The 23,405-nt window shown below is 36.9% G+C and overlaps 1 protein-coding gene across 6 annotated transcripts in view; it reads left to right on the forward strand.

Moving 5' to 3' along the window:
* ARHGEF9 (Cdc42 guanine nucleotide exchange factor 9) overlaps positions 1-23,405 on the forward strand; it is a 156,043-nt gene that overhangs the window by 128,218 nt on the left and 4,420 nt on the right. For 5 of the 6 annotated variants that reach the window (XM_084789347.1, XM_084789348.1, XM_084789349.1 and 2 more), the window contains 3 exons: positions 1,956-2,087; positions 14,268-14,511; positions 21,804-21,872. In XM_084789347.1, coding sequence (XP_084645473.1) covers positions 1,956-2,087; positions 14,268-14,511; positions 21,804-21,872 — 445 coding nt within the window. Of the gene's footprint in view, positions 1-1,955; positions 2,088-14,267; positions 14,512-21,803; positions 21,873-22,509; positions 22,572-23,405 lie in introns of all 6 variants that reach the window. The other variant, XM_084789351.1, reaches the window with a different exon arrangement.

Raw genomic sequence — 23,405 nt, forward strand, 5'->3', positions numbered from 1 at the left:
CCCAGGGACACAGAGTGAGTTAGTAACAGCACTGGACACAGAGCACAGTTATTTTAACAGTCTCATGTCACTACTCTTGTAGCTAATTTTTCTGCTAGGCAAGGTACCAACATTCAAATGCAGTCTTGTAGTTAGGCACATAGGCTTCTGAACTTGGTTCTGCCTCTTTGGATAAATTACTTCCAGTTTCCCTGACTTATGATTTTTGGGCACAATTACAGCTCATCCTTTATCAGTTTAATAGTAAATGGGAACTATGTATTAGTACCTGGGGCACACAGGAAGACCCAAGATGAAAATTACACATGGAAAGTTTACAATGTGTTATGTGTATTACTAAATATTTATATATGTTTAAGTATTCTTTACAACATCTAAACATAATTGTAATGTTATATTTTCAAAAAGAATAAGAAACTGAGACACAATGAGGATATGTGAGCTGTCTAAGGTTAGTTAGTGTGTACATATAACCCCAGTACTTGGGAAGATTCAGGAGAAAGATTGAAAGTTCAAGATCAGCCTGAGTTATATAGCAAGTTCCAGGCTTACCTTGGGTACACAGCGAGACCTTGCCTCAAAAATAATCATGTTTGTCATCAAGTTGTGTTATTAATCAATTTGTATGCATTCTTTCACTTTATTACATATTCACAGTAGATTGTGACAGATCTTACTCTCTTATCAGGAAAGGCCAACTCTGAGGAGAGGTCTGTCACAGCCATATGCATCCAAAGGCTCAGTGTTAGTTTGTCAGTTCAAGAAAGACTATTTACCTTTGTCTTCAATCCTCTTGTAGATAAATTTGGATCCTAGAGTCAAAACAGTATTTCTTGAGCAGCTTTCAAGTTCTGTTATTAGAAAATAATCCACTGAGATCTCCTTTTCTTTCAAATCCCTCAGACTAGAGGAAATAGTATAATTAAGAATAACATTTCCTGATGTTACTCTTTTTAGCATATTAGTCTGCCAGAGCTATATGCTTTTGATTATTTCTGAAGAAATATAGGACTTCTATCTTTAATCTAACCTTGGTTCTTGGGTATAAACCTAGCATTTTACTATAAAGGTATTGGAGCTGGTGCTATACATATTTTATGCCCCATTTAACAGCTGGTAAAATAGGCTGAGTGAGAGGAAAGAACTGGACATTTAGACATTTTTGAGTCTCGAAGCAATGTAATGTTTGGTAAAGAGTAAAGGTGCTCTCTGAAGACAGATTAGGATCAAGTTGTGAATCTATAGCTAATAAGCTTCATGATCCTGTCCTATTACTTGACCTCTTTGTACTTGAAGATGTAAAATGGGAGCAAGATTATTTAAACTGTCAGAACTTTTGTGAGATTCAGCAGAGACAGAGTGAAAAGTACCTAGCCCAATGTTGACCCATCTATATCTCCTGGAAGGATGAACTCCCATTCCTGGGCATAGGCTGAAGCATGTGTAGTAAAGTTTCTGATTTTATCATAAAATATTTTCCCTTATTTCATTTTTATATGGAAAACAGAAAATGTTCTACCTTTTCAGGCTTACACTTAAAGTGATAAACCAGGTAGGAATTGAGAGACTGGAGCAGAAAAGAGATTCATAAAAGATAAGAAGGAGAAAAGAGAATGCCTGTCTGCCTGCCTGCCTGCCTGCCTGACTTATGGGTCTCGCTTAGGCTCAGAGTAAATAAGAATACAGGAGGAGTGGAGAGATGTAGGGAGAATAAGGAAGACTGGCTGGCTAAAGTATGTTCTTATTTAAGCCCAGATAAATAAGAATATGAGCCTTCTCATTACAGGATTGTAAACCTTTTAAGGGAACCCAGAAGTCTCTCTTTTCCTCCATCTCTATAACCCCTTTTTAGCTACCTCCCACTCAAATTTCTGCTCACCTTTTGATATTTCTGGATAAGGAATTGTACCAGATCTACTACCTGGCTACCTCTCACCATCACATGTCCTTCCTAGGGAGAGGACATCTTAGACAGGAGCTCGGAGCTGATCTACACTGGAGAGATGGCCTGGATCTACCAGCCCTATGGCCGCAACCAGCAAAGAGTCTTCTTCCTGTTTGACCACCAGATGGTCCTCTGCAAGAAGGTAAACTTAACCTGTTCCTTTCCGAGAGAGGCGAGGACTTTAGGGAGCTTGTAGAGGGAGCACTACAAGCTCCTTCCCTTTCATGATCCCCAGGTTTTTAAGACTGACAGAGGAAAGTGGGGCAGCAGTTCCTTATAAGAAGTGCTGGTAGGAAATGCAGCTCCTAAGCACCAGTGAAATGTTGAAGTTAACACATCTTATCCTGGTTATCTTTTCTGTTTTCCCTCGTAATTCCTATACTACCCCTTCTAAGCTCCTTAAACCCACAGCAGAGAGCCAGTAAGTTTGTACCAGTGCTGACGAATATTGTGCTATTTGTATCCTACTTAGCTAAGAATAGCTTCCCAGGGTACTTTCAAGTGTGAATGGGGCCACCTCCCCACTTTCTACCCAAGGAACCAACAAGGGGGACTATTTGTTCAAGCAATAAATGCCTCTGTGCTATAATATCTACCCTTATACCTCTATCCATTTCCCATACAAAGCACATCATCAGTTCCCCTCAAAACTCTCAACCATGCTGTTGCTGGATATCCAATCCCTGCAATCCTTTTGAGGAGGTACTTTATACTTGTCAGTGACCCATGGCTACCTCTGTGAACATTGCTTTCTTAGCTACTTCTCTTTGTCAAAGAAGGATGGCATATGCTCCCCACATAACCTCTCCTGTGGGATCCTAATGTGATCCTTTCATAATAGGAGGCTCAAACCATTGCTATCAGTTGGACTCTCCAGGGAGGAATTTTGAATCAGGCAATGAAAGAAAATGACAGAGAAATCAGAGCACTCATTGTGACTTTGTTTTCATCCTTGGCTTTATCTCTGCTACATAGCTACTTTGTTGTCTTCCTTACCTAGTAGCGAATGTCCCTGAAGATGGGTGCTAAGTCATGACACGCAAAGTTAAACACTAAGCACATATCTGTTTTATATTCCTTGCTCTCTGTGTATGCATGTATGTGGTGTGTCCTACATTAAATCTTTATGCAGTCAATTGAGAGAGTAAATTGAGCTTAGATTGAAATTGCTTTTGTATGTACAGATAAGCTCTGAATGCCACATCTTTAATCAATAATCTGATAGTTAATTAGGGTAGTTATTTATGTTTGGATCGTGAAGCTGAGACTCAGCAAAACACCAATGTCTCTTTTTAGTTCCCCAGCTCTTACCAGAACTTGCATACAATCAGGAGGCAGAATTTCTGAAGGTTAGTAGAAGCAACAAGGAAGTGCTCAGCTTATCAGCCAGGTCACCAACAGGCATTTGTCCATTCTTCCCACTAATGCATGTTCATGCTTAGAACAACAGTCAGACAGAGGGAGAGAAAGGCAAAGGGAAATGGAGAAGATGAGAGGGGAAAGGTAAGGATGGAAGGCAAATGAGAGGGGGTGGAAGAAAAGGAGAAGGTGAGAGGAAGGAGTTTTATTTTAGGGTTCCACACTACCTGCCCCTACTTCTCGATTTTGACATGGCTCCGCAAAGGACACAGTTGCTTTAAGCAAAATGTGAAACTGAGCTCTGAAAAGCAACATCTATAGGAGGCAGTGCCAGGACCCCAGATGCAAGAGAATAAAGCAGAGCCTAGGATAAAGAAAAGAAAAAAAATGGAGCTGTAAGCTCTAATTAGGAACAAAGGGGCAGCAAAAACCCAAGATGGAATAATGTGTCAACTAAGACAACTAGTGAGAATGGCAATGATTAGGAAGACAGCAGAAGTTAAGGGAGGGCTTCTAGGTTCAGAGCAGCCAGGTTCAGAGCATGGGAAAAGCAATCAACGGAAAGGCAAAGACAACAGAAACTTCGGTGAAGGCATAGTTTCTCTCAGATGAGAGTCTTCTTGTTTTAGTGAGGTCATAGGCTGACCGGAAGAGAGACAACCTGGAATTCAAGGCTGTTAACTCCACATACTCAGATATTCTTTATACTGGCTTCCCAGAGTTGAAAGCCAACAGCCTTTTTATGTAAAGACCAGTAAAAGTGTCTGATTTTTATTGAGTCCATGGTTGAGGATTTCTGTATTATCTACAAAAGTCTTTCTATTTATCAAATAGGAGGTAAACTCAAATACATAATAATGGAGTGGAAAGATGGTACACAAAGTAACAAGGTATTTTGTCTGACAAATTGTTACCATTACTTCAAAAAAACTGACTCTTAGTAATACTCGGATGGGGTGGGGCACAACTTCCTCCAGTTGAAGATACACTATGGAATACTATTCAGCTATTAAAAGCAAGGAATTCCCGAAATTTGTGGACAAAGGGATTGAGCTAGAAATGATCATAATGAGTGAGTTAACCCAGAAGCAGAAAGACTAAAATGGTATATACTCACTTATATCTGCATATTAGCCCAAGGGGCATGTCCCACGAAAGCCTTCACTTACCAAGAAACTGAGACAGAGGGGAGGACATTCTAGTGGGACTATAGATGAGAGAATCATGGGAGAATGGCAAAGTAGAAGGATCCAGAGGGTCCTAGAAGCCTACAAGTAGAACATTATGATAGGCAGATTTGGGCCCAGGGGTCCCGCTCAAACTAAGGCACCAGCCAAGGACAATACAGGCGGTAAACCTTAAACCCCTACCCAGATCTAGCCAATGGACAGAACACTCTCCACAGTAGAGTGGAGAGTGGGATATTACTTTCTCACATACTCTGGTGCCTCACCTTTGACCATGTCCCCTGGAGGGGGAGACCTGGTGGCACTCAGAGGAAGGACAGCAGGTTACCAAGAAGAGACTTGATACCCTATGAGCATATACAGGGGGAGGTAATCCCCCTCAGGAACAGTCATAGGGGAGGGGAATAAGGGGAAAATGGGAGGGAGGGAAGAATGGGAGGATACAAGGGATGGGATAATCATTGAGATGTAACAAGAATAAATTAATAAGGGAGAAAAAAACATGACAAAGGAAGTGATAGGAAAGGCTAAGAGTAGACTGAAGTGAGTAAGGGCTCACCTTATTCACCTCTACCTCTGGAACACAAGTTAAATGAATGCTCATAAAGAAAGAATGGGTTATTCACTGCCTGTGGCAGGCAAGAGAATTGGTCCAGCCCCATCTTGTCCTGGGCATTGTGGGAGAGGTAGCCCTGCCTCTCACTGGCTGCAATGCTTGGGAAAACAGGCCATGCACCTCACCTTGGCACTCTGGTAGAGCTGGCCCTGGTGGCATGGTCATGGGAGAGCCAGTCCAAGTGTGTCAGAGTGGAAGTGCTGGCCTCACCCTTAGCTGAGGCAGTGCTGGAGAGCTAGCCCTTGTGGCACTGGTGAGAGCTGACCCCTATGGGGTAAGCACTAGAGAACCTGTCCTGCCTCTTACCAGCTGCCACAGGCAGAAGAGCTGGCCCAGCTCCTGGCCTGGGCAAAGTGGAGAGCTGGTGGGCTGAACAACAGAGCGACAACCCACATTCAGATCCAGAGTGTTTAGTTGGTCTATCCCAACATCTACTTCCATCTGTGAACTGCTGGAGTGCATGAAGAGACCAGTCCTCCAGAAACAATGCTGCAGGACCTCCATGACTCAGAGAAACAACAGGATATCCAAGAAGAGTCCTGGTGAGGACTCAGTATTGATAGTGTATCAGAAGCCAGAGGCCTCGAACCAGACTCACTGCAATGAACAATTTTCAAGTAAAGTTGTTTAGGCAAAAGGGTATATGAGTGACACACTACAGCTTCCAAGATAAGGTTTTTTAATGTTTTTTTTCTTTTTGTCACTTTCCTTTTTATTTTTTGTTTTCTATTGGGGGGAAGGTTGTAATGGCGGAGGGCAGATATGGAATGGCAGGGAGATGAGTGCGATCCAAGTGCATGATGTGAAATTCACAATGAATCAGTGAAAGGCTTTTAAAAATAAGAAAAAGAAAGAATGGGCTAATCAACTAAATAATTGAATATGACCACATTAATCTTTCTGATATGTTCGTGTTTAAAAGAGCCCTTCACAGATGTGACATTTAATGAGACGAAGGCAATAATTTAATAAATCCTGAAAGGTTAGTTTTAAAATCCTCAAGACAATATTAAAGATGTCTAAATACATGAACATTATTAAAATAAAAGGAAGAACAAATTAAGTGATTGTCTGACAAGCCCTTACATGAGACAGGAGATTTAATGGTAATAGAGAAACATAAAGTCCTTTATAAAGAGACGTTGAAGCCTGAAGGGTCTGAGGTTGTAATGAAGGATCTCACTGCTCAAAATTTTTATTTTGAGAGCATACCCTGTGACAGTTACATCTGCTTTCATGAGAGCTGTAATCTAATCAAATTTAAGGGTAACACAATAGAGAAATGTGTGCTTTTGTTCACCAAAATAACCGTCAGTTGTCTTTAGTGGAATTGCGTTAGGTAATCTTGGCAATACTGTGAATTCTAATGAAATCTGTGACAAAACTATTGATAGAAAAATACACCAGTTTTCAAACACAGAAAACTATATTCTGAAAAATGTAATGATGAATTAGCATTATTTGAATGCCTCTATGATTCTGTTTTTAAAACTTTATATTTACTAAGTTAATTCTATATTCACCACAAAGTTACCAGAGAAAATACTGTAATTATTCCAATTTTAATGATATATGAAGTTGAAATACAGAATACTTATGTAATTTTCCCAAGGAAATGCATAGCTGATAGATGATGGAGCATGAATTAATCTTCATGTTTTCCTTCAGGCTAGAGATTGACCCAAGAATTTACACATGTAAGGCAAGTAGTCTACCACTGAGCTATGATCCCCAGGTGTGGATTCAAGGACTGAAACTAGTTAAGCTGTCCCTAGGTTCTACACAGTGACTTCTATGTCACTATTTCCACTAAGCTTGTACAAATTTTGCAATCAGTTATTAATCAGTCTCAGTACTTATGAAGAGATTTGTTCACTAGGAGGGATCAGCATTTGCTTCCAAGAACAAGTTATAATGTTTCATTAAGAACTCTATTTTTTTTTATACCTGTAAATTCAAGTACTAGATTATGACTTAAATTCACAGGGAGAACCTGTATTTCAGGGTGGAAATCATTTGATTTAATTTGAGACAAGGTCTTTTACACTTTAGCATATCCTAGAGCTCACAATGTATCAGGATACAAGTTTGAAATTCCGATCTCTCTTGCTTCTATGTCCCAAGGGCTGAGATTACAGGCATATGTCACCATGCCTAGTTTATGAAGGGCCAGGCATAGAACTAAGGGCTTCATGTATTCCTTATCGACTGAACACGTCTCCAGCCTGAAGAATCTACATTTCTTTCTGCTGCCCACTTTAGATTCCCTCACAATTTTCTTGTAGAAAGAAGAAATGTGGAGTGATATAAAAAGTTAAATGATTCTGGTCTTCAGTCCTGCCTTTAACATGCTTATAATTTCAGTCGAGCAAATAACTATTTATTTCATGCACCTCCAGTATAGCAATGGGATTGATATGAAATATAAATGAGATCAATGCATATGAAGTGGCAGTTGAGGGACAGGACTGTTGGAGATGCACATGAAAGTTTGCTTAGCCCCTACTTTAAGAAAAGACATGCCATTGGAGGTTGGTGAAGTCCCCAACCATCTGTAGACAGAATAATTTTCTGCTACAGGTAATACAGGAAACGTTTAAATATTCAATCTCTTCTTTAATATTCAACTCCTGTTGTCTATCTGCTAAATTTCTGTCTGACTCTTCCGATTCCTTTAACTTGCAACCTGTTAAACAAAGCCACATCTGTTGTGAACACTGGGAGTTTGGATTGAATAAAGCACTCAGAAGAGCTTGAACAGCTTGTACAACTTGTAGTTTGTCTAGCAGTGGGAAGGATAAAAGAGGGTACTTTGAAAATGGCAGTTATAATCCACATAAAAGACACCAGTGGCTCCTTTAGTTTCTGTCCCTTTTCTTTCCTTGTCATTTGTAAGACCCCTTTGTTCTCTTTCTTCCTAGCCTATGTACTGGCTGCCTCTGATCCTCTATTACTTTAGTTTTGTCCATGCTACCCTGTTTTCTCCCTGATATCATTATTTTGAAATTATTTTGATGTTTTGAGGAGGATTCTCCATATTTAGTTTTTGTTTTCCTTGTTCACTATTGACCGTGGAATACAACAGACCTCTTTCTCCCATTATCCACCAATTTTCCTACATGTCAATTACTGTCCCAGGCAACCTTTTCTCTGCCATTCACTGTTCTTACTTCTGTTGTGCCCACACGTTCCATTGTCCCCTCTTATAACTGTCCTGCATTTCTGTTGCTTTCACAATATTCTGAGAGATAAGAACTAAATTACATGTAATAATACTGGACAGAGGACTTTTGTTCAGGGAAATTTGTGCATTTAGACATTTCTTCTGGTCCTGAAAGGACAAAATTGTGACATGAGCCATTCATTTGAAACAGCTCACATACAGCAGTAACAATAAGAGGCAGGGAGAAGGGAATGGAGAAATGGTGCAGTGGTTAAGAGCACGGGCTGCTCTGTGGAGGACCTGGCATTCAGTTCCAAATACCCACGTGGTGGCTCATAACTGCCCATAACTCTTAATTCCAGGGAATGCAATGTTCTCTTCTAGCCTCCACATCCACATGTACTCTCATGTTTTGAATATATACACACTCAGGCACCCACATATAAACAAAATAAGTAAGTCTCTTTTTTTTTAAGGGAAAGAGACTGGGACAAGATGGAAATGAGATAGACAAGGGAGTTGCAACCAGAAAGTGCATACTAGACTCTACTCATCTCTTATTAATCAGTCTAATGTTGGCCCAGTACTTCTTAAATCTATTTTCTTTTTATTTGCCTGTTCTTTCTCATTTTGATTTTCTTTTCTTTTCTTTCTTTCGTTCCTTCTTTCCTCCGTTCTTTTTTTTTTTTCAAGACAGGGTTTCTCTAACAGCCCTGGCTGTCCTGGAGCTTGCCCTGTAGACCAGGTTGGCCTTGAACTCAGAGAGATACTCCTGCCTCTGCCTCTCAAGTGCTGGGATTAAAGGCGTGAGCCACCACCACTCGGCTTGTCTGTTCTCTTTGTTCATTTATTTTTATCTGTTTTCCTCACTGTTAACTGAACTAGTAATAGAACACATTTCAGAAACGCTCTGGAAAGGAACCATGACAGCAAGGGGGAAATAGTGGACTATAGTATTAAAAGCATGTGTAACACAGCCAGACTAAAGGGTACCCATTACTTTTCTCCAATGACCTGTCTGAATTTAAACAAGTTTTCTCTGCTTATAAGTATTCCTCATTTGGGAAAAAAAAAAAGGAATCCAAAGGAAATCGTGAAATTTAAATGAGGCTTTACAGATAAAATTGTTGGCACATTGTATTTACCAAATGTTAGCAATTGATGCAGTTACACTGTATGGCATGTTGCTAATCATTCACTTTGCAATTTTTATTCTAAAGCAATATATAGCATATTTCTTAATAAAATTTACAGCCAGATGTTCTAAACCCAAAATGTAGCTCCACCATTTAATCCTGACTAAATTCAGTAGGGGTTGTATGTCTATAGTTCCTCATTAAATGTAGCTGCGAACATGGTAGTCCTTTTATCAGCAATACTGAAGTTGACAAATGCAAAGTTGTTAGGATAGCAGTTGGCATGTGGTATATGCCATTTGCATATTCACTGATGCTGTTGTCTTTGTTATTTTCATTTTGGCAATTAAGCATGTGCTATATGTGTTAGAATATAATAGTGACCACAATAAGCCTGCCCTTGTTCATGTGCATTCCCCAGGATCCGGATAGAAAACTGGGGTATTGTAGGCTGGAGAAGAGTAGCCAGGACCCTTTCTAAAGTAGTAGAGACAACCTTACTGGTAAATGAATAAGGCAGGCTATAATCCTGAACAGCTTTATACTCCAGCTTATAGCATCTGTCATTTGTACAAAATGTCCTGTGAAGTCTTGCTAAATCCTAGGATTACCTAGTGGGATCAAGTTGAAATATCTGTGAGCTGTTTGAATTATGTAATGTCAGGGATTAAGGTAGTTCCTTGCTGGAGTCGTAGGAGCTTGGTGTCCACAGACTGTTAAAGCAATTCTGGAGAAGTACGAAACGCTTTGTTCCCTCTGACTTGAACAAAACAAAAAGGCAAGTGGAGAAAGATTGGTATCCTGTTAGAAACAGTAAACTCCACTATAGAGGCAAGGTGTGATCCAAATATTATCTGTTTGGGTTGTGTTATCACTATGTCCCCGTGAAGACACCCAGACCATGGCAGAAGCCTGATCCCAATAGTACTGCAAGCACCCAGGACTCAGAAAAGATGTGTTGTCTTGCTGCATTCAACAGACCTCAGAAACTTCCTACAGACAATCCCCGAGTGAGGCAAGTTCCAAGAAGACTAAGTACAATCTAAATGAGCAAAGAACACTAAAAACTGTTATTGTCTTGCAGTGATAGTTAGGCGCTAGATGAGTAACATTTAAGAGCCTTCAAGTCCTCAATAGTTCCTGCCTTGCGAATAAGTCTGTCATATATATTGGGCCAGAAAGCTGAAGATGAGGCTCCAACGTTACAGACAGTGTTGGGTGACTGTTCAGGCAGTCAACTGTCTCAGTCAATTTGTTCATTTTGGAAGGTGCTAACCTACACTGCTAGGCCACTCAGGAATTTAAGTTTTATTCCTTCTCAAGTCTCTGAGGCGCATTGAAGGCCAGATAGTATAGTTTTACAACCAAGTTTAGTTGCTTAGGGGATAAGATCTTTTTAGATCAAGGTAAAGAAGTTAAGTTATTAGAGTTGAGATAGAATAGATATTGAATTTCGTTCAGAAATTTAGACCCAACAAGACAGAAAAGATGTTTACTTCAAGCCGGACAAATACAAATAGCCAAATCACTATGAATGTAACATTTATAGAGCTCATGATTGTCACATGGTTCTCCCTGCTGTATGTAGTTTGTTTTATACAAGTGTAATAAAATAAATGTTAAAAAGGAGCCTTCATAGTGTTAGAATTTAGAAAGGGAGAGGTACAATAGATAGAATGTTTAATGAGAGAAGGGTTTTTTTAGGGGGTGGGGGGGAACAATATGTGACTTTGACCCTGCAGGTTAAAAGGATTGAAATAAGAGAGCTGGTTGGGGGGAAAAGGATACATTATTGTGAGCCAAGTAGATCTGTGATTTGTATTGAGTGAATTAGCAAGTACTATTCTTACCCTAAATGTGTGCCAAAATTCTAAAGTCAATGTTCATATAAATAAAAAATATTGGACTTTGTCTCTTCTTTGACCCATAGTAATTAGCTCTTTATATTTAGCTTGCTCATGCAGTTTAAGCTGCAAGAGGCAGTAGAAATTTGAGGTTTATCAAATTTTGAGATTAATCAAAAGGATCTTAAAGAAGTATAAAATCTCAAGGCTACATTTACTGGACAAGGTTGGCCTCCTAACATGGAACTGTTGTGTTTAATTTGGAGCTTTGCACCTACTTCATATGGTAAGGTTGACTTTTCTAATTTTACAGTTGTAATAACTGAGGCTGAGAGAAGCTATGTGGCTTTCCAAAACTATATAGTTAATGGGTTAAACATCTAGAACTCAGACTTAAGTGTTTGTATTTTATTCATAATTTTTCCACTGTCCTATGTTATTCGTGGCCATTGGTACTTGTCCTCATTGGACTTTCTGAGCCTGCAGATCATTCCTAACCATTTCTATCATATGCTCATAGTTAGCTTCTCGCTAATCTGATGCCTTAAAACTCATTGAACCCTCAAGTAGTCACACAGATGAAAATTTAATAACACAAGGGTTTTAATAACACATCACTGAAATCTGTTCTTCTGCTAAAAAAATAGATTATTTCCTTGTTCCTTTGTCATGTATACACATCTGAATAAACATAGGATGTCAGATTGAGGCTGGAAATGGATTCTCATGATCATACACATATTCCGAATTTTAGGAAGTTACTAAAGCCATTTAAAATCAAAAATGATCAGGAGGCACTAGTTTGGTAGAGGGGAGAACTAAGGTTAGGAACCAGGAATTTGAGATTGTTAATATTTTAAGTTAATAGGTAGCCACTCTTGAAGTGTGCTGCCCAGATCTGCCTCTCTAGGTTTGTATATGCCATATTATCAACTGTAAGGGAGACTTCATACCTTATATCCGTACGTTTTCCTATATTGTCCTCCTTTTGTTAGTTACATTAGCTTGACAGTGCTCAGTTTTTGAGCATACACTTCACCAAATGTTCCTGAAATTTTCAAATCAGCTAACAGAAACACACTATTATTTGGGCCAGGACTGAGCTTATGTACTTTGGACATGACCAAAAAAAAAAAAAAAAAAAAAAAAAAAAAAAAAAAAAAAAAAAGGCCTAAAAAGCATCAGCCTTCTCTATTAAACTGATCTCTTTTTTCTTGTGAGCTTGTTGTTACAATTACCCAAGAGATCTGTTTGAGCTTAGTGGCAGTTGTACCCAGTGGATTAGAACCCATATGTATTCTCAGTTTATTTGTATGCATAATAATGACAGCAGTAAAAAGATCTATGTAGTGGTTATTGTTTGCAAAGCTGTGAAAGAACCCCTGTAATTCCATGCCTCAGGATTTGAGATTGACACAAATATACTGAGAATCATTCAAAACCAAGTTTACAATGCCTAACATATATTTCTTCCAGATAGCATTCCTCAGATCTAATCAGAATGCAGTTGGTTAGGCCCCAAACTGTCAAACTATTGAGCAACTAGACATATTTTGCCTACTTGATCAATCAGTTTTGTAGCATGCAGGATCCATAGCTGGGTAAGACCACTCACTGATTTACTATTGTGCTGTTTCTATTTCTTTTTAAATGATCCAAGCTAGAATCCTCTAAGAAGAGGAAACTTCAGTGGGCAATGCAATGGGCAAACCATTGTGGGCAATGCAATCTCTGGGTAGGCCTGGCTTGTGCAAGAAAAGTAGGTGGCCATGCCATGTGAAGCAAGCTAGTAAGCAGCTCTCTTCCATGGCCTCTGCTTCATTGCCTGCCTTTAGTTTCCTGCCTTGAACTCCTGCCCTGGCTTCCCTTGATGATGGACTGTAACTATAAGCCAAATAAGCCCTTTCCTCCCCAGGATGCTTTTGGTTATGGTGTTCATCACAGCAATAGTAAGCAAAGTAGGGTATGTTCCTTTCTGACTCACTTCTTCCACTTTTCTCATCTACTCTTGAATTTGCTATATACCATTGTCATATATTGTCTTATAACTTTGTTATTTGTATATGCCTCTAGAGATGCATGGCATTTTAAGTGCTGACTGTGGAAAAGATAAATCAGAGTAAAATATATAGAAAGGCAATTAAGTTGATGATGAACATGAAATTTAAGATGAGATTGTGGGGGGTCATAGTTTCAGATATGGTAGCAGGTTCACCAATACTTAGTATACCATTTAAAATGCAAGTGAGGAAGTAAAGAAATAACAGCACTATGCGCGAACTTAGGATGAGTGTTGCATTAACTAGAATTAGGATTGATCTAATTCTATGTACATAAATAAAACAACAAAAGATAGAGAGCATTGTATTTATACACAGGTATAATTTTGCTTGCTAATATAAGATTGTGAGATTCATCTGCGTAGATATATGTTCTTTCTTTACCCTCACTTTTCCTGTCAGACTAGATCTTGTCCAAAATTTCCAAGTATTAAAGCATTAGGTCCATTACAGTTAAAAACTCTTGCTGCCCAACAGTATATATATGACCTTCTGGTAACTCTCACTACTGAACTTTCATCTAAATTTTTATTGTCAGTATCTTGCTTGAGGGTTTGTTTGTTTGTTTGTTTGTTTGTTTGTTTTAGTACATTCCAAAAAGCTCAGTTTATGCTTTTGGTAATCATGCCAAGTTTTGGAAGATGAAAAATTCCTTGCCGGCAGTGCTTTTGTTGCTTACTGCTTCTACTGATGTAAGCTTACTGCTTCTACTGATGCATTCTACTGACTGAGGCTGGGACTTGAAACAACCTGTGGATGTGGGATATCCCTTAGAGAACCTACTCAACCAACTTGTCAGTGTCCAACTGGTCATCTCAGTGCATATATTAGGACCATATATCTTTATTTATATTCCAGAAAAATAACTTTGTGTCCTGTTGTTGTAACCATGTGCCACCTCTCCTGACATCCACTCAACCTATACTTCTGACAAAATAACCTTTTCTTCCCACTTAGGACCTAATCCGGAGAGACATCTTATACTACAAAGGGCGCATTGACATGGATAAATATGAAGTAATTGACATTGAAGATGGCAGAGATGATGACTTTAATGTCAGCATGAAAAATGCTTTCAAGCTTCATAACAAGGAAACAGAAGAAGTGCATCTGTTCTTTGCCAAGAAACTGGAGGAGAAAATACGTTGGCTTAGAGCTTTCAGAGAAGAGAGGAAAATGGTACAGGAAGATGAAAAAATTGGTAAGTGACCTGAGAGTAGAAAAAATATATAATTATAAAGAACCTTCTGTAGATGGTTACAATTGATTTCATCTTTCTAGAGTCAAAGGAAAGATTTTTTGTTGCAAACTGACTTAAGTCACCATGGTGGAGTAAAGGTTTTTGTTTGTAAATACAAATAGGTATGAGTTAGAGTTTGTTCATTCACAGTAACTATTACCAGGTAAAAATATTGTACCCAAACTTGATTGTCCCCCTGCCTCCATATATACATGTATAGCAAACAAACACAAAAAGAGTCGTACATCCTATTCTATAATCCCCATAAATTCACAGATCTCCCTGTCTCTAGGAATGTGAGGATATGTTTTATGAAATGATTTGTCAATGCATATTTGGTAGAATTATAATGATAAGATGAATATCTTTGTTTGTTTTTGTTGCTGAAAACAAAAATGAGGGCCTTGTTCATGCTAGCCAAATACTCTACTAATGAGTTACAACCCCAACCTTCAGCCAGCTCTGAAGGCAGAAAGTAGCAACTTAATTCTGATGAGGACCAAGGTAACAGATCTGTTTTATTCATGAACTTCAGGTCCCTTTCAAGTTACAGGTTCATTTCATTCTTATACTGAGTTCTAAGAAGGAAAAATTACAGGCTCATGTCTTGAATTACATTCATTTTACCAATGAAAACTGATATCTAACAGAGTTAGGCTATATAGGTCTCCTGACCATTCAGCCTCCTGTATTAGTATTAGTATTAGTATTAGTATTAGTATTAGTATTAGTATTAGTCTCTGGGGCAAAGGAATTTGAGTATTTAATTCTTGATAAAGTTACTTCAGATGCTAACTTATAATTCAAATGATATGTACTTAATCATCATACTCTAGAAATATTTAAAATAAATAGCAGAAAATATAACAATATTATAAAACATGACCACTCATTTCACTTAGATTCAGAATAAAACATCCATTTTTTATTGAAACAGTTTATGTGGCTATGGTTTTGTGGCTGTAGATTTATAGCTTACTAAATACTTCCTCAAGTTCCTATTTCTATAATAAAAAAATATCAATCAGTCAGACATGATGCTTCATACCTGTAATTACAACATTCAGAAGATAGAAGCAGATTGATTTCAAGTTCAAGGCCAGCTTGGGCAACATCATGAATTCAAGGCCAATCGGAACTATAGTGGGAGTCCATTTTTTTTTAATGAAAGGCCCAGGATGTAGCTCAAAGATAGGATGCTTGCCTAGCATGAATAAGGTCCTGCATTCAATTCCCAGCACCAAGGGGGCGGGGAAGAAAAAATCAGCCTTTCTAATTCCTGGGAAAGTTTCTTCTTTTGTTCCATGTTTTATGCAAATAGAATTGTACCTTTAAATGCCTATGTGTTCAAGGTTGCAGAAATTGGTCCGAAAGGGTTCTTATGTCATACCATGCTACGTAATGATATGGACCTAGACCAAACATGGATGGCCAGAAGATATAATAATCCTTGTCTTCCCATATCTTAAAGTCCACATTGAAAATGCACTTCAAGACATATTAGAGTCAAGGTTCTTTTAAAGTACTAGCACTTCACTGAGACATGATGTAGAATAGTATAGGGATGTTAGCTGTTAGAGCTATCAATGGGTATCACAAATCTTGCATTAATTAAAAGATCCCTGCCATTATCCCTGCCTCTAGCACCATATCCCCCATGCAATGCCCTAATAACTTGTAACTTCAAGAGATCTGCTTCTAATGAAAAGTTTCCATAAATTATTTTCTGACAGGTTTATGCCATCTTTGTTTTGTATTTAAATATAGGTTTATTAAATTAGAAAATATTGAGGAAACAAAACAAAACCACAAAAATGAAAATCATAAAAATATACATTGTAATAAGAACTTTTATAAATGTTTTAATATATTTCTTTCTAGTATTTTCTTTCTTCCGTGTATTTAAACAAAACTGTTAGAGTTCTTATTTCTCTTTCTTTCATATCAGTCTCTACATTGTAAATAAACACAATTTTATCTCTCTTTTTATACTACTTATTAACATTTCTACTAATCATTTAATATCTATAGCTGCCATACATATCTGACATAATTTTACTATTGTTATGTGTATTATTTAATTATAAACCTTGGATATAATAGCCATTTAAAGCATAGTAGAAATATATAAAGCATTTTTCCATTTTCTCTCCTTCTTTTATAAATATTTTAATCATAATTTAATAAAAAGCTAGTGGTTTTAATCCAGAGTAAGTAATTAATTTTTATCAGAAAATGAATGGACAATCTCAGGACAAATTCCATAGTTCAAATTTTTATATATTTTGGTTTTTTGTTTTGTTTTGTTTTTGTTTTTGTTTTTCGAGACATGGTTTCTCTGTGTAGCCTTGGCTATCCTGGACTCGCTCTGTAAAACAGGCTGACCTCAGACTCACAGAGATCTGCCTACTTCAGCCTTATTGAGTGCTGGCATTATAGACGTGCAACACCATGCCTGGATAAATTTGTATGATTTTTAGTCAATGAATAAAGAACTGTTTATTTGATAGTGTTATACTTTGAATATATATCACTATACTTTAAACTTATTAGGAACTTTTTTCTTCTCTCCCCCTCCCTCCACTCCTCCCAGTCTGTGCTCCACCTCCTCTCTCCTCCAGTTCCAGTCCTCCTCCATTCCCGTCAGAAAAGAGTGGGCCTCCCAGGATATCAACTAAAGATGGTATATCAGTTTGCAATGAGACTAGGCATAAACACTCATATCAAGGCTGAACAAGGCAAGCCAGTAGGAAGAAAAGGGTCCCAAGAGCATGCAGAAGGGTCAGAGATGCCATCACTCTCACTGTTGGGAGACCCAAAAAACAACAAGCCACACAACCATAATATATGGTTCAGTGGCAGAATTCTCTCACTCTATGAGATAATGAGCAGTAACAATTTGGTATGCTTTTTTCCATACTTATCCCATCTATCAGTGGATACTTCAGCCTTCTTTTCTAAACCTTCTAACAGATTCAATCATGTCCATTCATATTACCTAGGATATTGCCCTTTATATATCTCTGATTAGAGATTTATATTACATCTCAAAATATTCCTTCATGAAAATACCTATATTTGTAAGGAAAAGACTCCAGTCAAATTGATACATCAATAATGGTACCACATGTATCTCTTTTACAACTGTATAATAATCCATATGGTGATGGAGTAATCATTACCCCTTTGTTAGGCATTCGGAATATTTCCAGCTATTTTTAAAAAAATCATCATTTTAGTTTATGTATGGGCATTTTTGTATGAATGTATGTCTGTGAACCACATCTATCTGGAGCCTGCATATACCAGATGAAGGTATCAAGCCCTCAGAAACTGTGGGGAAAGACTATTATGAGTTACCATGTAGGTGCTGGAAGTCAAATCCAGGACCTCTTCAAGAGTACCTAGTTACTCTTAACTATTGAGCCATCTTTCAAGCCCCTTATCTTTAACTTTTTCCCCATAAACATATTGCTGTAACACATATTTACATGAATATTCCATTACACTGTGTTGCTTTTATTCCTGCAGAGTAGACACTCTAACATGGGATGAGCAAATGTGAGGACACATATAGTTTTAAACATTATATATATTTACACATTGTATATCAGAAAAGGCATAAAGTCTGCCCCTCAGTATGATATTATGATTTTGTTCCTATTTCTCTATATTCACACCAGTACTGCATAATGTTTACTTCTTTTAATTCATTGCTTCAGATACTAAATTTCAATTTAATTTTTCATACATTTGTTTCTTGTGACCATTTTGTTGGTGAAATTCCTACTGGACACTCTTAACTTTTTTAAATTTAATTTAAAATAAAGTCCTAAACAGTGTATATCACAAATAGATTTGCAGTTGCTTATACTAATTGCAAATTGCTGGTAATGAATGAAAAAAAACTGCCAAATTTTAGACTGTATGTATTTTTAAAGAAGGAATATAAGAAAAAAATAAATGTATATGTATGAGCTATATAGGGCACATATGTGTATGTTTTGTATGTGCTAAGGTATATATATATCTCCTTATGAAATCATATTCTCCAACTTTTACCATATCATGTACTCAAAAATGGAGTAAATTATTAGAGCTTTTTGAAAGAACTTGTTTGAGTTCACTTATATTTTCTATAATTTGTTTTTCAAGAATTAAATTTAAGTTTTCTCTATTTGATTTTCTTTGTATATTCATTGTACGTGGTATTGTGTTATAGGAGGGCATTCTCAACAATGTGTACACTAGTCATATCCTTGCAACCTCTTTTCTTCCCTCTTCTTACCTCACCCCCTCTCGTTACTCCACTTTGTATTATACTTGTTTTATGATACTTGTTTGTTTCTGTTTGGGGGTTTTGTTGTTGTTTTACTTTTATATTTTTGAGTCTTTTTATTTGTTTTTCTTGTTTTGATTGGGCTGGTCTCAATTTAAAACAAAAAACAGTTCTGAATACTTTCTATTAGTCAAACCCTGCATTTTATAACTTTCTATATAAAATGTTTAGGTCTTTGGGGGAGTTTAAATTTGATTTCAATTATGGATTCTGTGTTTCTTCAGACTGCTACTACCTGTAGCAGTTTATATAAAGTTTCTTTGCTATGCTGGAGTTAGAACCCAGGGTATTTCTTACTTACTTTGCAAGTGCTTTTGAAGTTGAGCCGTATACCCAGCCCGCAGATAAGAATTCTAGTGATAATTATATAACTAAGCTGTCATTTCCTACTTAGCGTATGAAAGATTGTTTTCTTTATTCTGTAAATTTAGGACTATCAGTCATTAGTTAACATCTTCATGTTTGCCTGTGTTTCCTAATCCTGCCTGGGTCTTGGAAGACGTTTTGCTGTTTCAACAATTTACTTCTCTTATCTAAGTGTATTATTGAACCTATTGAGTGACTGACCTCTCTGCATCCTCTGTAGTCCCTCTCCTCCCCAATTTTTATTCTGCTCTCCATGTATATGATGTTAACTTTTTAAGATAGGAAATTATACAGTGTTTGTCTTTCTACATCTGACTTATCTTACTTAATGTAATTTCCTTAAAATTCCACTATTTTATTACAAAGGCAGACTTTCATAGTTTTATACAGCTAAATAGTATCTTTTTCTTTTCTTTATCTGTTTATTGATGGATATTTAGATTGACTTCATATTCTTGATTTTATGAATAGTGTTTCAGTAAACTTAGGAATACAAGTATATTTTTTGATATGCAGAATCAAGACAACTGTATAGAAAAGTAAAAATATCAACACAAACATGAGCTAGTTACAAGATGGGAGAAAATTCTTGCTAACAAAGTATGACAAGATATTTGTTGCATGAATTCCATCCCTATTTTGAAGTTAGCAATGCATACCCAATTCCTCCAAAGTTCCTAATGACAAATTAAAGTTTAATTCCACAAAACTTTCACCCAAAGGAACCAGTGAATTTCTTAGGCTTACTTATAGAGCAAGGATGAGGGATTATGGGAAAGTACACAGGTTACCCTAAAACAGCCAACTAGAAAGACTGTGCCCAGCATGGCTACATAGATGGACCCTGTTCCTCTAGACTTTCTCAACCTGTATATTGTAGCACCTACTTGAAACTGTCAGACCATGTGCAGTTGGAGCAGAGTTGCATACATCTGGTTAAAAGGGCAATCTGTATACCCCTGTGATAATATTTTGCAGGCCGACAGCTGGTCTTATAAAGATGACAGATGTTTAGCTCAGAGAAAATGAAGAAACTCACTCAATACAAGACAACAAGCAATCCAATTAAAACATGAATTAAAGATATGAATAGATGCTTTTCAAAAGAAGACTTTCAAATGACCCCATAGATACATGAAAGAATGATCAATCTCACTAATCACTGGAAATGTATAAACCAAAACCAAAATGATTCATTCATCCATTTTGAATAGCTATTAGCAAAAAGAAAATAGCAATGATCAAGGATTGCCATTACAGAAAACACTATAGAGTTTCCTAAAGTAATTAAATCTTTATTATCCAGTATACACTCCAAAGAACTGTAGCCAGGTCTTCTTCACATTTCTAACAAATTACTTTTCTGAATTTTTGAGAAAGGAGTTACTAGGTCAGTGATAGCGAACTTTTGTGTTTAATTTTTAACTTAATTCTTGAGATTATACTATAATTACATCATTGCCCCCTTTCCCCCTCCAATACCCTCTATTATCTCTTTCAACTTCAAGGCCTCCATTTTTTCATTATTATTTATCAAATACATATATGTATATACATACATATTAATAGTTTATTTCTAAGCTATCATATAAAGTATTTATTTCACTGTGACATTTTGAAACATAATTTGTTTTTGTTGATCCTCTTCTCCCAGTCTTCTCACCCATCTTCCTGTCTCCCTTGTACTACTCTACCTTCAGTAGCCTCTTTTCTACTTTCAAATACCATATAGTATATTACTTCTTCCCTTCCTCAAAGGTTCCTTTCCGTTCTTATAGTCCTCTATTCATTTCATGAGTTATTCTCACACTCACTTTCAAATCTAGGCTCCACATAGAAGAGAGCTGCAACACCCGTCTTTCTGAATCTGGACTACCTGATTTAGTAGAATTTTCTACTATTACATATTTTCTTCAAGTTTTATACTTGTGTTTTGCTTAGCTTAATAAAAGTTTATTGCGTACTTGCACCACATTTTCGTTATGTGTCCATCAGGTGCTAGACAACTAGGCTGCTTCCATGTACTGAGTATAATGAATAAAGCAGCCATCAACGTGGATGAGCATGTGTCTCTGTAGTAGTATATAGAGTTCTTTGTGGATGTGCCCAGGAATTTCAATTATATAGTAGTTCTATTTTTAATGTTTTGAGAAACCTCAATATTGATTTCCTTTACAGCTGTATGTACCAAGTTTTGATAATGACAACAGTGAATACGAGTTCATGTTTCCCCACATCTTTGCCAGCATTTTGTTTCAAGGTTTTTTTTATATACTTGCCAGATAGCTTTGGAAGGAAAAGTACATTAATTTTTACAGTGTGTAAGCGTATATTTTTTAAAGATTTATTTATTATTTATACAGTATTCTTCCTGCAGGCTAGAAGAGGACACCAGATCTCATTATAGATGGTTGTGAGCCAACATGTGGTTGCTAGTAATTGAACTCAGGACCTTTGGAAGAGCAGCCTTAACCTGTTAACCTCTGAGCCATCTCTCCAGCCCGCATATATATTTTTCATAACAAAGTTCAATTTTTTTCTCTTGTAGGCTTTGAGATTTCTGAAAACCAGAAGAGACAGGCTGCAATGACTGTGAGAAAAGCTTCTAAACAGAAAGGTACTTCTGCCTTTCCTCCTTTAGACCCACTCACTGGCTGAGACTAGGAAACCATAGGCTATGTGTTTTCACATTCCTTGGCTTCTTTCCATAATGAGGTTCACTTGGAATAGTTTACAGGTATCCTTAGTAACAAGTAACAAATGCTCTTTTTTTTTTCATTTTTGGGAGTAAATGGTGTGGGGTAGTCATATCTATGTTATTGGCTACATAAACAAAACAAAATAAAAGCATTTTGTTTTTTACTTCAAAATAAGAAAAACTGTGACTAATTTAGAGAGAGGCAGGTAATAATGCATGTATATAAGTTATTTAATAAATATAAATATGTAGGGATATGTTCCCAGCTTTTCTCTCAGTGGTCTAGAAATGCTTACCTGATCAGTAGCCCCAAACCAAAGAGAAGAGCCTCAATTTGAAGCAAGATAGCCTTTCGCTGAGGAATACACTGAAATATCTTTGAAAAATTAAAATACAAATAGAATCAGCTTAAATATGAAGTAGTTTTTCTTTTCTTTTTCATGAACCAGAACAAAACTAAAGTGCTCAGGTGAGAAAAAAAAAAAAGCTACCTTCCACTTACTAGAGTGTCTACTTAGTGTCAAGTTTCTTAATTTCTTTCATTTCATCTTTATAGTAACCCAAAGAAAATGGCACTATTAGCCCCTGTTCCAGGTTAAGAAACTGAAAACATTCAAGGTAAAGTGATTTTTAACCTAAGTCATCTTGATTCTGAGACCACTGCTCTCCCTCTTCATCTCAGGGCCCTGATGATGATGATGCCTCTTGTTTGAAAGAAGAGCTTATTTTATTGTCTTCTCTCAATTACTGGCAGCTATTTTTAACTACTGACAGAATTTTTACAGTCCCTGGGAATGGATAATCTTAATAAGACATCACTTTCCCCAGTCTTTTCCTTCCACCTTCTCATTAGCTCTTTGATCCTGAATGAATTCTTGAAATGATAAAGGGAAAACGGATAAGATAGGTCTAATGCAAATGTCATTGGATAAGTAAATTGTTCTAATGTCCCCTTCCCATGCTATTTGCAACACCTTGGGACATTATCAACCATGTATTTTTCTGAGGGAAGGGTTATCTGGCTGACAGAAAGGCCTCCTCACTTTACTTTTTTTTTTTACTTCCTGCTGTCTTGATTTTCAGAATTTATATATAACTTCTTGGGGTTTTGCTAATTCCTACTACATCAACCTAATTGAGTTTATCAATATAAAACATGTCAAAATAAAAAACTCAGCCTCTATCTTCATAGGCATTAGGGCCAGTTGAAAATCAGATTTATACTCTAGAATAAAACAATCTTGAAAAAATAAGAATAAAATGGAAGTAATTAATTTATACAATTTCAATACTCGTTATATAGATACATTAACTGAGAAAAAAGAATTCAGAAATAGACCTACACACATTTCTGTGACTTATTTTTGACAAAGACAACAATTCAGCCAAAAAGTACAATCTTTTCAACAAATAATTCATAATTTGATGTACAAATTAGCGCTTTGATATAAG

The sequence above is a fragment of the Acomys minous genome (assembly GCF_964271855.1).
Source record: "Acomys minous genome assembly, chromosome: 7".
NCBI classification, from domain to species: domain Eukaryota; kingdom Metazoa; phylum Chordata; class Mammalia; order Rodentia; family Muridae; genus Acomys; species Acomys minous.